This window comes from Medicago truncatula, chromosome 8 (genome assembly GCF_003473485.1).
Source record: "Medicago truncatula cultivar Jemalong A17 chromosome 8, MtrunA17r5.0-ANR, whole genome shotgun sequence".
Lineage (NCBI taxonomy): Eukaryota > Viridiplantae > Streptophyta > Magnoliopsida > Fabales > Fabaceae > Medicago > Medicago truncatula.
The window spans coordinates 2747378-2762595 of record NC_053049.1 but is presented as its reverse complement, the minus strand read 5'-3'; the positions used below and the strand labels follow the sequence as shown (position 1 = coordinate 2762595).

The following is a 15218-nucleotide window of genomic DNA, read 5'->3' as shown; positions in this document are numbered from 1 at the left end:
ATGACTAATTAAATCAGAAATGCAATATATTTGAACAAAACATTAGTAAAAGACTAAGGGGCAGGAACAGAATAAATATAAGGATTGGACAACTAATATTTAATTCTCATTCAAATTCGAAAGGGTTTTTTATACCTATTCTTACGATTTATTTTCATATATTGGGCTATAGCCTTTAATGCAGAACAAGTTCTTAAACTTGTTACAAAGTTTAATTCAAAGCTAAAGTACTTAAATCTTGCTTTAAGGAACGTAGTATCTTATTGGTTTAATTGATCCTTTAGTCCTCTAACTTATCGGGCTCGCTAAGCAGAGGGAGAGGATGAGAAAGACGGATCTCAAGAATTCTGCGCCATGTGCCATCAATTAGCAGCTCTTTCACCTATAAAGTAGGCATAGTTAGGGCATAGTTAGCCCAACAGATTGAGTTAGAATAAAAGGAAATACTTCTGAAGGGCTTTCCTTCAACCATTTCAACTTTGTTATCAACAATTCCACCAATTGAAGGATTTCATTTTCGGTGAGAGACATAAAAATCATGGGTCCATGCCTTTGTAATCTATGAGCCAGATCCTCCCTGACAACATAAAAAACATGTAGCAAATTATTACTATTGAATTATTCCTTCAACAAGTAGCTACATAATGATCATAAAAAATATTGCATAGCGAAAGGGATAGTTATGAAGAAAAGAACTACAAAACTAGCAAACCTGCTTCTTGATCGGGAAATAAGACGTGATCCTCTAGATGAGAAAACAAAAGTTTCCACATCATCCCCAAAAGAATCAGTAGAAAATAACTCACGCATTTCTGAATGATCAGCAACCCTCTGCTTCTTCTTCTTAACGGTAGATGTTGTTGATGGGATCAAACGTACACAAAAATTATCATCTCCTATATACAAGAGTTGCACTTGTGGTATAGATGCTATCACTTGGGAAAACATTTTAGTATCACCAGAAATACCCAATCTCATCTTAAGTTCTCCGACGGGGATTCCGTTCGGGTACGAACTCAATACCTCCCTAACCGGCCTATACCACACCCTTTGACCTTCACGAGAAAACGAGGAAGGTATATGGATCTCTGCATTTTGTGAAGATGTGGGCTCCTCAGCAGCTAAGAAGGGATTTTTAGGACGCACCTTCCAGTTTCTATACCACTCTGGAGGATATTCAAGAGGCACCCGCGCCTTAACATACCACTCAGGAGGATAACAGAAATATTTTCCAGTAAGATATTTCCCCTTGAGCACTGAAGACCACCGCCATACTATAAATGCTCTTCTGCTGACATAATCTTCAGCCTTTCCTGGACATGCAAGCAAGAGGTTCTCGTTCCTCCTATGAAAGTTCCTCCTATGATAGTTTCGAAGCAATATGCAGGAGAAGTTTATGTCTTTATCACCAGATATCAAAAAGAGGTGCATGGGTGAGGAGGGATTTTGAGAAAACCAATCCGCAAAGCATTTGCTCTTGTTCTTTCCACCTGTAACAGAGTAGTTAAAGGTCATTATTATTTTAAAAGATAAAGTAGATAAGATTGAATGATACATTTCAGCAAGTCGTCGGTATGGACAAGATTCTAAAACTGATTTGTTAGCTGCACATCCATCTCAAACCATAAGAACCAAGCTCCATAACAAACAAGGACACTACATTCAAAATACAAAAGAGTCGTCTATCTAATTGTGATAACTAAAGAGCAATGTTCAACATTTCAAAAATTGATTCTTGATATGGGTGTATTAGAATGGAGTTTTAAAAAACTTTTTTGGACAAAATAATCTTGCGGTATTTAATCAGGACTTTTATATAATATAAAAAATCTTATGATATTCAATTTGGATTTTCAAGATTTTTTAAAGAGAGTTTCACAAAACTCAATTGTATTCGAGACTTTTTACAACTTAAAATAGAATCCGTCGGTATTAGAAAGAAAGAAAGAAAGAAAACACAGATTTTGAGGAATTACTTTACTAAATAGATTTTGTATAAGACTTTTTAGTACCGTTAATATTTAATTAAATAGTAAACAATTGTATTTACATTGTAAATATATTCTAGCTTACTTTAGGATAAAATATTACGTAGAATATTCCTTTTGTAATCTCCTATATAATAGACCTTCCGTAGTGTTATTCAGACATAGTTTTTAGCATATGTCTCTCTTTTTTCTCTTATTCAACAAGTACAATCTATAAACACTACACCCAGCAAACAATCCCACCTAAACTCATGGGACTTTTAAACTCTATCATTCCCTGCTTGTAGACCTCTTCAAGTGAGTATTTCTATCTCTCTCTTCCTTTTTATACTCAAAGTTTATCCATCATTATAACTCCTATCCTATGTATTGCAAAAAATGTGATCAGCAACTGCTCTTTTACAACTCTTGACTCTGCTCTCAATTTCTTAATCTCGCTATCAGCAAACTTTGTTAGGTGCTCTCATTATTTTTACCCTTGGTATTGTAATCATATAGAGATAATGATCAATGATAACAAAAACTGAAAAACAAAAAGTATAAGGAGATCACATAAAAAATATAAATAAAAAAAAAAAGAAGTAAAATCCTATTGCAATAATAATCTTAATAAGTTTTCTCTTAATTTTTTTTGATGAAGTTTCTTTTGATGTAATTGGGTTATGCCATAATAATCTTTTTACGCCTGTAAAATCGAAACAAAAATGTTTTGAAAGCTCGGCGGAATCATTAAACTCGGGAAATTTCTCCAAAGTCTTTTAAAATCTATTGGACTTTTTTCCTAATAAAACAGTCCTATAAAATCCAAAACCAATACACCCCTTAATTTCTGGTAAAGAAAGAAAAACAATAGAACTGAAAATGAAGATGGTAATAGTTTTAGATATAAGGTAAGAAAAAAGAACCTGGAATGTGGTGGAGAACAATGCCAGATTGGAAAAATGCTTCTTGTCCCATAAGCGTCAATATGAATTGGGCCCTTAATCCCGTTGGCTCTAAGAACTCCCATAATTGAAGGTGCTACATTCAAAAAGCTAATGCCGGAGGGGACGCCACAGCTGTCAAAGTCCCACCATACTGCAACCCTAAATTTAAAGTTATCCCAATGAGGTTGCAGAGGATGACTAAGATCCTGTTGCAGTTCTGATGACTTGGGCTCTTCAAAATGACTAGCACTATGGTCTATTTCGGACTTAGCATTGCTTTTCCAAAATGTCCACCAACTACTAATCCAACTACAGAAAGTTGAAGTAAATGGGCTACGACAAACTTCATCAACCTCCTTTCTAGTTGGAATCTCATGGTTGTTTTCCAATATGGTGCAATCATTAGAAGTAGACGGATTCTGTGAAGGGATTATTTTTTCAAGGATTTCAGGATTTCCATCATCAGACTTAACAACGTCATTGTCAGATTTTTTGGAAATATTGTTGTCATTTGGAAGAAGTTGAATCTGCGGCAATGGTGCACAGGCCACATCCAACTCCAAAGATTTTTTCTGCAACTCATTTGGAGGCTGATGCACAATACTGTCCATGAACAAAGGAGTTGATGATTTACCATCAGCGTATTCCCCGAGAGGTTTTCCTTGTGAAGGGATAGATTGGAATGATTTTAAATCATCACCCTCGCTGTTAACACACGATGAGGATATTTTGGGAACCCCGTCTGCACTTCTATCCATATTTTTACCGTCATTGGGCAACTTTTGAGTTGCGGCACCATCGTTCTGGTTATTCTTAACAGCAGATGTCGTTGATGGGACCAAACAAACCCAAAAATTATCTCCTCCTAAATACTGGAGTTGTACATATGACATAGATATTAGGAAGTTGGAAAACTTTTTATTTCCATAGAAACGTTTAACCAAAGGCATATCACAGTTTGTCAACTCTGCACGAAGATCTCCTATGGAGATCCCATTTGGATGCGAACACAATATTTTCATAACCTGGCTAGAAAATGATTTTGAAGCTTGACTTAACTTTATGTCCAAGGTAGGTTTGTATATCTCCTCCTCCGAATTTTGTGAAGATGTGTGTAACTCAACAACTGAGAAGGGGTTTTCAAGAGGCACATTTGAGTTTTCATACCATGAATAAGTGGGACCATCAGGAGGATAGTTGAAATGTTTTCCTGTAAGGTCATCCCCCTTGAGCATGGAAGACCACTCCCACATTATAGTTGCTGCATGGCAGAGAGCAGCAACATAAGCCCTTCCGGGACATGCAAGCAAGATATTGTAGTTGCACATTCTTAACCGGTGCAATATGCCACTGCTAGAAAAGTCTCTATTACCAAATATCAAAAACAGGTGTAGTGGTGGAGGATTTGTGGAAACCCAGTCATTGAGATCCATAAGAAAATGCTTATAGGTATTGTTCTTTGTATCTGCAACAATATAGTTGTTATTTATTATTTGAAAGAGTTGTGTTATCTATATGACAACTAAAATTTTACAAAGAAAATGAAGTATTAACACAAAAATCAAAACAAAAGAGAGAGAGAGAGAGAAAGGAACGAACCCTTATATCTTTTGTGAATGCCAAAAGGGTAATCGTCGGAAAAGGAGTGTAGAGTAATGTTGGTTGAATTAAAAGCCTCTTTGTCGACATCACCATAAGCGTGAATATGAATTGTACCCATAATTCCGTTAGCTCTAACGGCTGCCGTAATTGAAGGTGCTACCTTGGAAAAGCTAAACCCTGAGGGCACGGGACAGCTGTCAAGGTGCCACCATACTGAAACCTCGGGAGGAGAAGAAGAAGATGATGATGAGAACCCACGCCCTTTAAACCTAGTAAAAACCTTGCGAGAAAGACGAGAAGGTAGAAAAAGAGGAAACATTGTCGAGGAGAAAGGAAAATAGCAATATGGAACGAATATCTAGGCAGAGAGGGTGATTGGCGGCAGCGAAGTTGTTAGTCTTGTTCGGATTGGGCGGCGGTTTCAGATTCGATGACAGCTTGTCGGATTCAAGCGGCCATGGGCAAAGGGGAGATGAAATTGCAGTTAGGGGGGAGAAGACGTTTGCGTTTCTGTTTGTTGACTATTCCGCCACAATATGCTTTTGGTTCATCAGAGTCTCGGCAGGAATTGGCAGTGGTTCCTCCTAATTCAACCTTGTGTTATGAGGTCGAGCTAGCATCATTTGTAAAGGTAAATAAATAACTTGATTCAATGTTGATTATTAAAATTATATTATTTAACAAGATTGTCTAACCTAAATTGAAATTCTTGACATAAATAAGATCCTTGCTTTTGCAATCGTCTTAGTTTGTTATAGTTAATTTACAAAGCTGATTTTTTTTTTTTTTTTTCCTTTTCTTTTCAATTGGATAGCATAGTTAAAGGTTACACTTTCCAATGAACCTTTTTAAAAAAAAATCTATGTTTTTTTTTTATCCTCATTCTGTTTTCTGACTTCCGTCTATCAAAATATATGTACTTGTTGGATACCATTGCGACTTTCTTTATGCATTTATACGTTGGTTCAATTTTTGCTTTAGGAAAAGGATTTCGAGGACATGAACAATGAAGAGAAAATAGAAGCTGTTCGTAAGAAGCATAAACAAGGGTTGGCATTGCTTGCTGCTGGGGAAGATGTACGAGCTTCTAAAAGATTTATGAAGGTAACCGAGGTTACATTGTTATTCCACCGTTGTAGAGCCTCTGTGCTCGTCTTTATCATTTGTTAATATACAAAATTACCATGTTCGTTTTGTGTGTTCTATCATGAGGAGTTCAAAATTGTTAAGATCTTGAGGTCTAATTTCACTAGGGACTTTGATAAGTGCAAGACGGTATGGGAAGGTTTTGAACATGCAGCTAATTGGTTTAAGGTATGGCTGTCGTCTCCCATCTTATAGAAAATCATATATATCTCTTGCGTACGAATAATCAATAACCAAGTTTTATATGAACAAGCAGATCCAGGAGCTTAAGGAGGGCACAAATGTTTGGAACAGATACACTTATTGAGTGGTTAAGCAGCGGCCGCAGGAGTACTACGGGGGCATTCTTCACGCAGAAGGGGGTATCTATTATTGGATTATGTAGTATAGTTTTACTTCTGGACAATACACTGCCAGTGGTTCTAGACGGTTCATATGATGTCAAGTTGAAGTCAAATATGATTTTTATTTTGTTTCTCTCCTTATGTAATCTTCTACATTTTCTTAACTTGTAGAAATATGGGCCAAAGATGTTCAACACTTTCTTTTTACAGTTATAAATGTTTGTTCTGAATTTTCTTGTTTAATTTCATTTTTTATATTACCATGATAGTGACAGGGTCATCCAACTTCTCTTGTTTCACTGGTGTGCTCTTCTTCTTCCAATCCAACTGCTCGACCATGTTTGCAGAAAATGTATGAGTTTTATTAATTTTATTAAAATTCAAGTTATTGTCGTGGACTAAATTGATCAAGTATAGTAGTGCTTCATAGGTGAACAATAATAAACGGTATTTAAAGTATGAGGTGTTTCTAAGTTTTTTCCATGTATTACTTAGAATATAAATTTATTTAGATCAAGAGAAATTCACTTATTCATGTTTGCCCCACTTTACTGCGTGTTAATTTAATTCTTGTGACATCAACACAAAATCTTTCCTTGCCTTCAGTTTTCACTTAGTGGGGGTTGTTAGTATAATGACATTCAAGTTAATTCATTTGCCATATTTTTTTCTTCTACCACAATAATTTCTCTCACAAACATTTGTTAGTGACACAATAATAATTGCATTACAATCCCCGGTGGGACGGAGACTAGTTTTACCTTTCTTATTCTCGTCCCCAGATCTCATTAATTATATGTCACCCTACCCGATCTTTAATGGGGATGAAAAATTGAACCACGTCTCTATCCCATCCCTTAATCAAATCATCATTTTATAATCAAAAAGTTTTTCGAGGCTTAAACCTGAACCCGTTGTGAACCTAGAATTTTCCCCAAACCCTTGACCCAAACTCAAACCCAAACCTACAACCAAAAATTGTTTTCCACCATTTTTCCATTGATCTAATACGTTTGGGTAAGAAAACACCCAACACCATGTGTATTTATCAATTCAAATCAGAGAAGGTAACCTTATAACATGTTCACGATGATTAAAAGTTTAAAAACATCTCAAAAGTAGGGATGACACTTAGAGGCTTTCATCTTGCACATCAACATGTAGCCAACATAAAGTAATTTTGAACATTCTGGACAAGTTCACGGTGGATACTTATATCCCGCCACACGCCACATACCCGTATTTTGAAATCGGGGAAAACTCATATTCAAATCCAATCAAAACGAAAAAAAATCCATCAAATTTGAGTAGGTATGAACGAGTACATGTTTTGTTGACAGGCCTTATTACAAAACATTTTTCTTAGCAAGATATGAATGAAATAACCATTGGCTTTTATTTAAAATGTAATTTTTTTTAGGCAAATTCTATGGTACACTCAACATTTTGAGTGTACCGGTACACCAAACATTAAATTAATAATTAAATTGATTGTTTTTTGAAGAAAAAATAATTATTTTCTATCATTGACAATTATAATAATTAAATCTTATTTACCAAAAGCGTCGATGAAATAAAATTTACTTTTTTGAATTTTTATTGCTCATAATGAAGAATATTGATTTTTTTTATGAGAAAATGTTAAAAATTTAATATAATTCATATAAACAATGAAATGATGTTTTTTTTCTCATGAGATGGTGTTTTCTAAAATATAAATAATGATAAATAACAACTTATTTCAAAAAATGATCATTAACTTATAAATTTATGAAACAGAGTATCGGTACACCTCAATTTATGAGGTGTACCGTAGAAGCTCCTTTTTTTTAAAGCTATATATATTAAAAAGGAGGAAACTCCTAAAAGAGCATAGATAGATACAAAACCATAGACATATACAAATATATAAGTACAAGAAGTATGCAAGTCAATCCAAAACAAAACAAAATGATCCCTGTATAACGATAACAAAAAATTAAAACAACACTGGAATAAAAAACCAACTAACCACCAAATACAAACACCCAACCTTAGTCAAACAAGAGGAAGACTACGATAGTAACCCTTACTCAACAAATCCCTAAACAAATCCGCCACATGACACTATCAATGTCAACACAAAATAGGTTCATGACCCCATTCATAGAAGGAGCATGTGTGACCAGATTGATTTAACCAATTTAAAAAGTGATGAATGACAATTAACTATCTCGCGAACGGTAGTTAGTAAAATATACCAACAGGCCCGAAACATTAACAAAAAGTTGGGCTGTTATTATTTTGGCCTTTTTGATGCAATTTGTTATATATACACCATATAAAACAAGTATTTCTATATTCACCCTCCCAAAAAAAATTGGCCCTTTGTTTCTAATAATGTGCCAATAACATTTTTATATTTTTTGGGGCCCTTTGTTTCTAATAATGTATCTTACTAATATTAAAAATATATGTGATATTTATTATCCAGAAAATTGGGAGAATCTTCATAACAAAACAAATAATATTTTAGTAGAAAATGGGCCTACTAGAAAAATTAATCTTAATCTTGCCTTTAAAGTATCCAAAATAAATTAATTATATCAATATAGTAATATAAACTTGGTACTTGTAGCATATAAAAAGAAGAGTGATTTATTTGTAGTATACAATTACAAATGAGTTATTGTATCTTAGATTTCTCTAAAAATTCTAACAGTGATTTTTTTTTTTTATCAAGTATTATTGTTGTTATGAGTTTAATATTGGAGAATTTTGTATCCAAATGTCTAAAATTTAATTAATGACGTGTTGATATATATACCTCTATTTTTTTGGTTTTACTATCATTAGATGTCAAAAATTCAGTGTCTACTATTTAAGTGCTAAAATTTCAGTTTATTTCGCAGAAGCAATTGTTCTCTAATCCTATGGTATTTTGTTTAGTTTTGGTTTCTATGGAGTATTTGATTTATTTGAAGATGTTGCCTAGAAAACCTTTTATCTTATAGTGAAAAGCGAAGAAAAAAAATTAAGTGTTAGTAAAATCATAACAAAAAACTAAAAAAGTTTATGATATATTATGCAAGGGCCCATTTTTTTCAAACTATGCCTAAGACCCTTAAAACGCTAGGAACGGCCTTGGCAGTTAACTGTCGTCGGTTTACTAAAAACTTCGGTGGCAAACTGCCGAAGGGCATTTTGGTATTTTACTCGTGTGACACAGCCAAACAACACGCAGGAACAACAATTCTCTTGCTCTTTATAAATACCGGTTGAAAAACCAAAGAAACCTTGTTTTCTAGAGTTCCCGTACACGAAAACGTGCTTTTGATTAGAAGAACAACAGAATTTTGTGAAATAAGAGTTTTTCTCATATTCTTCAATATCAAGTAAGTTCCTTAAATTTGAGGTACAAAAACCTAGTGGGATTGTATTTCATAGCTGTATTAATGATTTTGGAGGTTTAAGCTCATGCCAATGGTTTTACGTTTTATTTCGACTCAACAGGTTAACATTCCAGAATTATTTAGGTTTTTTTTTTCTTTTTAATTTTCCAGGATTTGGTATAAGAAGATTGATTTGGAAATGTATGGCGGCGTCGCTAACAATCAATTTGATGAATCTACGTATGGAAAAAGTGAGTGAGTTTATTAAACAAACAAACGTTATGATTGATTGTATTATTTTAAATTGATTTAAATTATTGAATTTATAGGGACACACATCACACAATGGGATTTGATTCAATACAAGAAGAAAGCTGCTGCTCCTTCTGCTGAAGAATATGATGGTAATACTATTCTATTCTCAAATACAATTAATTAGGTTAAGGTTTTTTTTTATTGAATTTTTCTTGTTAAGTTGAGATTCATATTGTTACCATTCATTTGGCCAGCTAGATATATCATGCCACTCAGCAATTTCAAGAAGAAAGTTGAATACACTAATCCAATTCGCAAATACAATGAGATGATTGGAAGTACTTCTTCCGGTATTTCTTTTCTTGTGTTGACGGAGCCGGAGGATATTTGTAAGGATGGAGGTTTGGTAAAAAAGATACTCAAGCCCGGGGATGACAAATATCAACATGTTGATGATTATGTTTTAGGTATAAATAAATACATTCATGATCATATTTCAATTTTTATTTTCTCATTCTCCAGATCTTAATTGGTGTTATTGCTTTGCAGTTAAGTATGAAGCACGTCTTGATGATGGAACTCTTGTTAAAAAATCTGATGATTATGGAGTGGAGTTCACACTCAACGATGGTCAGTTAGTCGTTCTTTCACTGCCTACAACTTTTATTATACATACTACTCTCTTGTATTTTCCTTTTCCGGGTCGCTCTTACATTGTTTTACACCATCTCATAGGTCATTTTTGTCCTGCATTGTCAATCGCTATTAAGACCATGAAGATCGGAGAAAAAGTCATTTTAACTGTTAAGCCACAATGTAAGTAGTCTACAAATTAACTAAACAAGTTTTGCAAAACAAGTATCACTACTCTTTAAGAACGGAATATAACTAGTAATCTTCATATTCTGTTATAGATGGATTTGGTGACAAGGGCAAGCCAGCTCACCATGATGAAGGTTCAGTTCCACCTAACGCAACATTGCAGATTATTCTCGAGTTTGTTTCTTGGAAGGAATGACCTTTTCGTAAGATGGTCCTCAAGGAAGGAGAAGGAGACGACTGTCCAAATGAGGGAGCTCTTGTGAAATGTAAACCATTGATTCATGCTAATATATTATTATATGATGGCTTTCTCTCTCTTTTTTTTTTAATGGATTTAGTGCATGGGTTCTGATGTGATATATCCTCATTTTGCATTTTTGTAGTGAAACTAATTGGTAAGCTGCAAGATGGCACTGTATTTTTTAAGAAGGGATATAGTGATGGTGATGAAGTGGAGCTGTTTGAATTTAAAACAGACGAGGGTAATTTTAATTTTCCCCATGTTTCACCCTCTCACCATAATTTGTTTTTATATCAACTAAAGTGAATGCTTTTTGTATTGAGCAGAGCAAGTGATTGATGGGCTTGATAGAGCTGTACTGACCATGAAGAAGGATGAGGTAGCTTTGTTGACTATTGCGCCTGAATATGCTTTTGGTTCATCAGAGTCTCAGCAGGAATTGGCAGTGGTTCCTCCTAATTCAACCGTGTATTATGAGGTTGAGCTAGTATCATTCGTAAAGGTATATAAATAACTTGATGATAATTAGTAATTGTGCATTGTGACATATTTCATTGTTGTTTTTTAAAATTCTATTATTGAAAAGGAACACTAGCAGATGTTGTTTAACAAAGCAGGGATCTGCCTTTTATTTTTATTCTACTTACTTCAATTGCCAAGTCTGGTATTTTTTTCTTTTCATTTCTGTGTTCATTATTTATAATCTGTATCTATTGTCAAACCTAAATTAAATTTCTTGACATAAATATGATAGTTGTTTCGTTGCCATCTTCCTGGTTTAGCAAGAATGCCCAAATTGCTAGGCCGGACGCCGTGACCGGGGTTTGAACTCCGGTCCCAAAAAAAAAAAAAAAAACCAAATGCTTAACTGTGTTTACAGGGCTCTTATGGTTAAGGTTCCTTAGAAATAATGTAGCATTGGTTATAGCTGTGTTAAACTTTACACTTTTCAATAAATAAATAAAAGTGTTTTTAGGACAATGGTTAGCAGGATTTAAGTAAGAACGATGTATTTTTTTCCTTGACTTCTGTCTCTCAAATAATTATTGGTTGGATACCATTGCAACTTTCTTTATGCATTTATACCTTGGTTCATTGTTTACTTTAGGCTAAGGAGGTATCGGACATGAACACCGAAGAGAAGATAGAAGCTGCTCTTGAGAAGCGACAAGAAGGTGTAGCATTAGTTTATGCTGCTGAATATGCAAGAGCTTCTAAAAGATTTCAGAAGGTAACCAGGTTACATTAATATATTTCACCATCATCCACTACAATGTGATAGGGCACTTAATCCCATGGTTCACATGATGAGGTAAGCATTAGGATAAATCTGCATAGCCCAACATCTAGGAGTGGATGAGGGGACGGAAGGTGGGGCTAGTGAGATAATAAGTTAGTTAGCGACTCCGACACGGATATCTGACAAAACACCAACAAAGACACGTCGACACCGCTAATGTAAAAAAAAAACATAGGACACCGACACTGCCACCTGTATACTAATCTATTTATGAAAGATCTTAATTGAGAATCACATATGTATCTAACTTGAGCAATTTAGTTCATTAAAAAAAGGTTTATAACAAGATACAATAGTATTTGGCCTTTATTTATCCATCTACTATTGAAAAATTTAAACACGTTGTAATCAACTTTATAGCCCTTCGTTGATCAACATTTTCCTCACGTCTTCAACTCTTGAATATACTATGTGTGGAAGCATAGAAAAAAAATCAGACATTTGTTTGAGTTGTCTAACATGCCTCATACTCCCTCCGTCCCATAATAAGCGAGCCATTTGCAAAAAAATATTGTTCAGAAAAACTTTACCCGTTTCACTTTTCAATACAATATGAATTATTTTTTACCAATTATAACTCTAATTAATACTACTTTCATTCCTCTAAATTCAATATATTCTACTTTGCATTTATGATAAGGAAGAATGTATCAATAAATGACAAAACACTGAACCATTTTTCTCTTTCTTTCACTTATTCACCTTTTCTTAATAGTTGTGAAATGAACAAAAAGCTTATTTATAATGGGACGGAGGGAGTATAAGTTTTATATAGGTGTTGGACACCAGTCCAAGGAGTGTCAAAATAAAGAAGAAAACCATTTATTTAGTACACTTGTCTGACACGTGTTGTATGAGTGTCATAGGCGTGTCGGAGACCGCGACATGCGTAATCCTAGAGGTGTCCGTGCTTCATAGGTTAGTGACTTGTGCACCAATCTCATGTGAGTACGGAGATAAAAGAGAGGGGATGGATAGTGGAGAAGGCATTCTGATGTATTATTAGAGTTGGTTACTAGAGCTTCGCTAGTTATGAGCATAGTGCTCTCTTTAGGAGTCTTTGACTCTGGTTTATCTCTCATTCTGTTATTCCACCCTTGTATAGCCTCTACGCTCATATTTATCATTTGATCGTAATATACAAAATTACCTTGTTCATTCTGCGGGTTCTATCAGGTATCTTTTCTGAAACTGAAACCGTAATGCAGGCTCTGAAGTTTATAAAGTATGATACTTCCTTTCCCGATGAGGATAAGGAAATTGTAGGCTTGAGGTTTTCTTGTAATCTGGGCAATGCATCGTGCCTGATGGAATTGAAAGATTATGAACGGTCAAATAAATATTTGAAGGTATGTCTGTTGTCTCCCATCTTATAGAAAATCACACCTTGTTTTTTTTTTGTGGTCAAAATCACACTCACACCTTGTTTAATAATAATAATAGTAATAATAATAATCAGTAACTTTGTTTTACACGACGAACATGCAGGATCTCAACTTAAAGCGCATAGACACTAAAACGTTGGCTGCGAAACGGAGACTTGCAAGCAGGAGGAAACTCTCCAAGAATTGTCCTGGCATGTGCATATGATGTTAAGTTGAAGTCAAAAAATGGATGGTTTATTTAGATTGTCTCCGTATGTATTCTTGTACATTTATTGAGCATGCAGAAATTCGGGCCAAAGATGGTACATATGCTGTGAATTGTGTGTTGATGTTTCTTTTTTTCTTGACGCAAATGTGTTGATGTTTCTAGAGTAACTTAGACTTGTCAGTTTATAGTATTTTCTAATGGACAAGTGATATTCAGTGTTCAATTTAATTTCTATGTATTGACAATGTAAAAAACTTATTTACACAAACTTATGCCACGTTTAATTAGATAATACTCTCTTCTTCCCTAAACCACCCCAAAACAGTTATGGGATCAAATATTTTAAATTAGGGTTAATAGTGTTTTACCCCCTGTAATATAAGTCATTTTCGGTTTTCCTCCTGTAAAATATATTTTTTGAATTTCATCCTTGTAATTTGAAGATTTTTTGGTTTTGGACCTTCAAGAAAAATTTTATCCCTGTAATTTGAGTAAATTTAGGTTTACCCCCCTTGTAATTTGAGAAAATTTCAGTTTTTCCCCCTGTTAATTTGAGCAAATTTCGGTTTATCCCCTGTCATATCTTCGATTTTGTACAGTCAAAATTCATGAAGGTCCAAAACCAAAAATCTTCAAATTACACGGACTAAATCCAAAAAAAATATTTTACAGAGGGTAAAACCGAAAATGACCTATATTACAGGGGGTAAAACATTATTAACCCTTTAAATTATAATTGTTTGGTTCAAGTTTTTAGGAGGGCAGTGGGATCAAAATCCTGTCCTGTTAATTTTTTTTAGGGATTTTGGGTTAGCAAAAATAATGGCAAATTCATCAGATTTTTTTTTAAAGTACTCAGATTCATATGAGGGATTTCACTGGGGAGGAGAAGATGATGATGAGAACCCACACCCTTTAAACCTAGTAAAAACCTTGCGAGAAAGACGAGAAGGTAGAAAAAGAGGAAACATTGTCTAGGAGAAAGGAAAATAGCAAAATATGGAACGAATATATAGGCGATGAGGGTGATTGGCGGCGGCGAAGTTGCGAGTCTTGTTCAGATTGGGCGGAGGTTTCAGATTCGACAGTTGTCGGATTCAATGACAGAAGTGGCCATGGGCAAGGGCAGATGAAATTGCAGTTGTGAAGCCCCGATACTTCAAAATGGATGACGTACCGTATCCCCTGCGTATCCTGCACCGATACCTGCCCGATACTTCCCGATACGTATCCGGAGAGTATCCAAATATGAAATTTTATTTTTTAAAAAATGATTATCCGATACGTCTCGATACGCACGGATACTTGTGTTCTTTATATTATTTTGATTTTTGTTTTTTTTTTTTTTTTGTAAAAAATAAGAATAAAAATATTATATTACTATAATATATATACATTTCCTTTATCTTATTTTGGTGCTAGTACGACCCACACCACACCACACTTTGGCCACCGTCGAGAAATTATGGTGTAAAGCTTCTTGTGCAACCTTGTTCTTCCTCATGTTGTGAGAGAAATTGGGGTACTTTCTCTTTTATCCATTCTTTGAAAAGAAACAAAATGGATCGAAAAAGGGTAGAAGATTTGGTTTATGTGCATACTAATCTTCGAATCTTGTCAAGGAAAGAAG

General features: G+C 34.4%; 2 protein-coding genes across 2 annotated transcripts; one reads left to right on the top strand and one right to left on the bottom strand.

The window, feature by feature from the left end:
• Window positions 1–90: 90 nt before the first annotated feature.
• On the bottom strand, window positions 91–5021 carry LOC120577422 (uncharacterized). The gene is made up of 4 exons (XM_039828794.1): window positions 4514–5021; window positions 2894–4379; window positions 713–1490; window positions 91–577 (listed from the first exon to the last, which is right to left on the bottom strand). The coding sequence occupies exons 1-3, from the start codon at window positions 4833–4835 to the stop codon at window positions 1406–1408; spliced, it is 1893 nt and encodes a 630-aa protein (XP_039684728.1). The 5' UTR covers window positions 4836–5021; the 3' UTR covers window positions 91–577; window positions 713–1405.
• Window positions 5022–9706: 4685 nt separating this feature from the next.
• On the top strand, window positions 9707–11949 carry LOC11434485 (peptidyl-prolyl cis-trans isomerase FKBP62). Its single transcript, XM_024772379.2, is given in 8 exon segments — window positions 9707–9781; window positions 9887–10099; window positions 10182–10262; window positions 10368–10448; window positions 10547–10720; window positions 10838–10936; window positions 11022–11197; window positions 11804–11949. Coding segments are annotated over 7 exon segments (954 nt in total). The 5' UTR covers window positions 9707–9781; window positions 9887–9897; the 3' UTR covers window positions 11945–11949.
• The last annotated feature ends 3269 nt before the right edge of the window (window positions 11950–15218 follow it).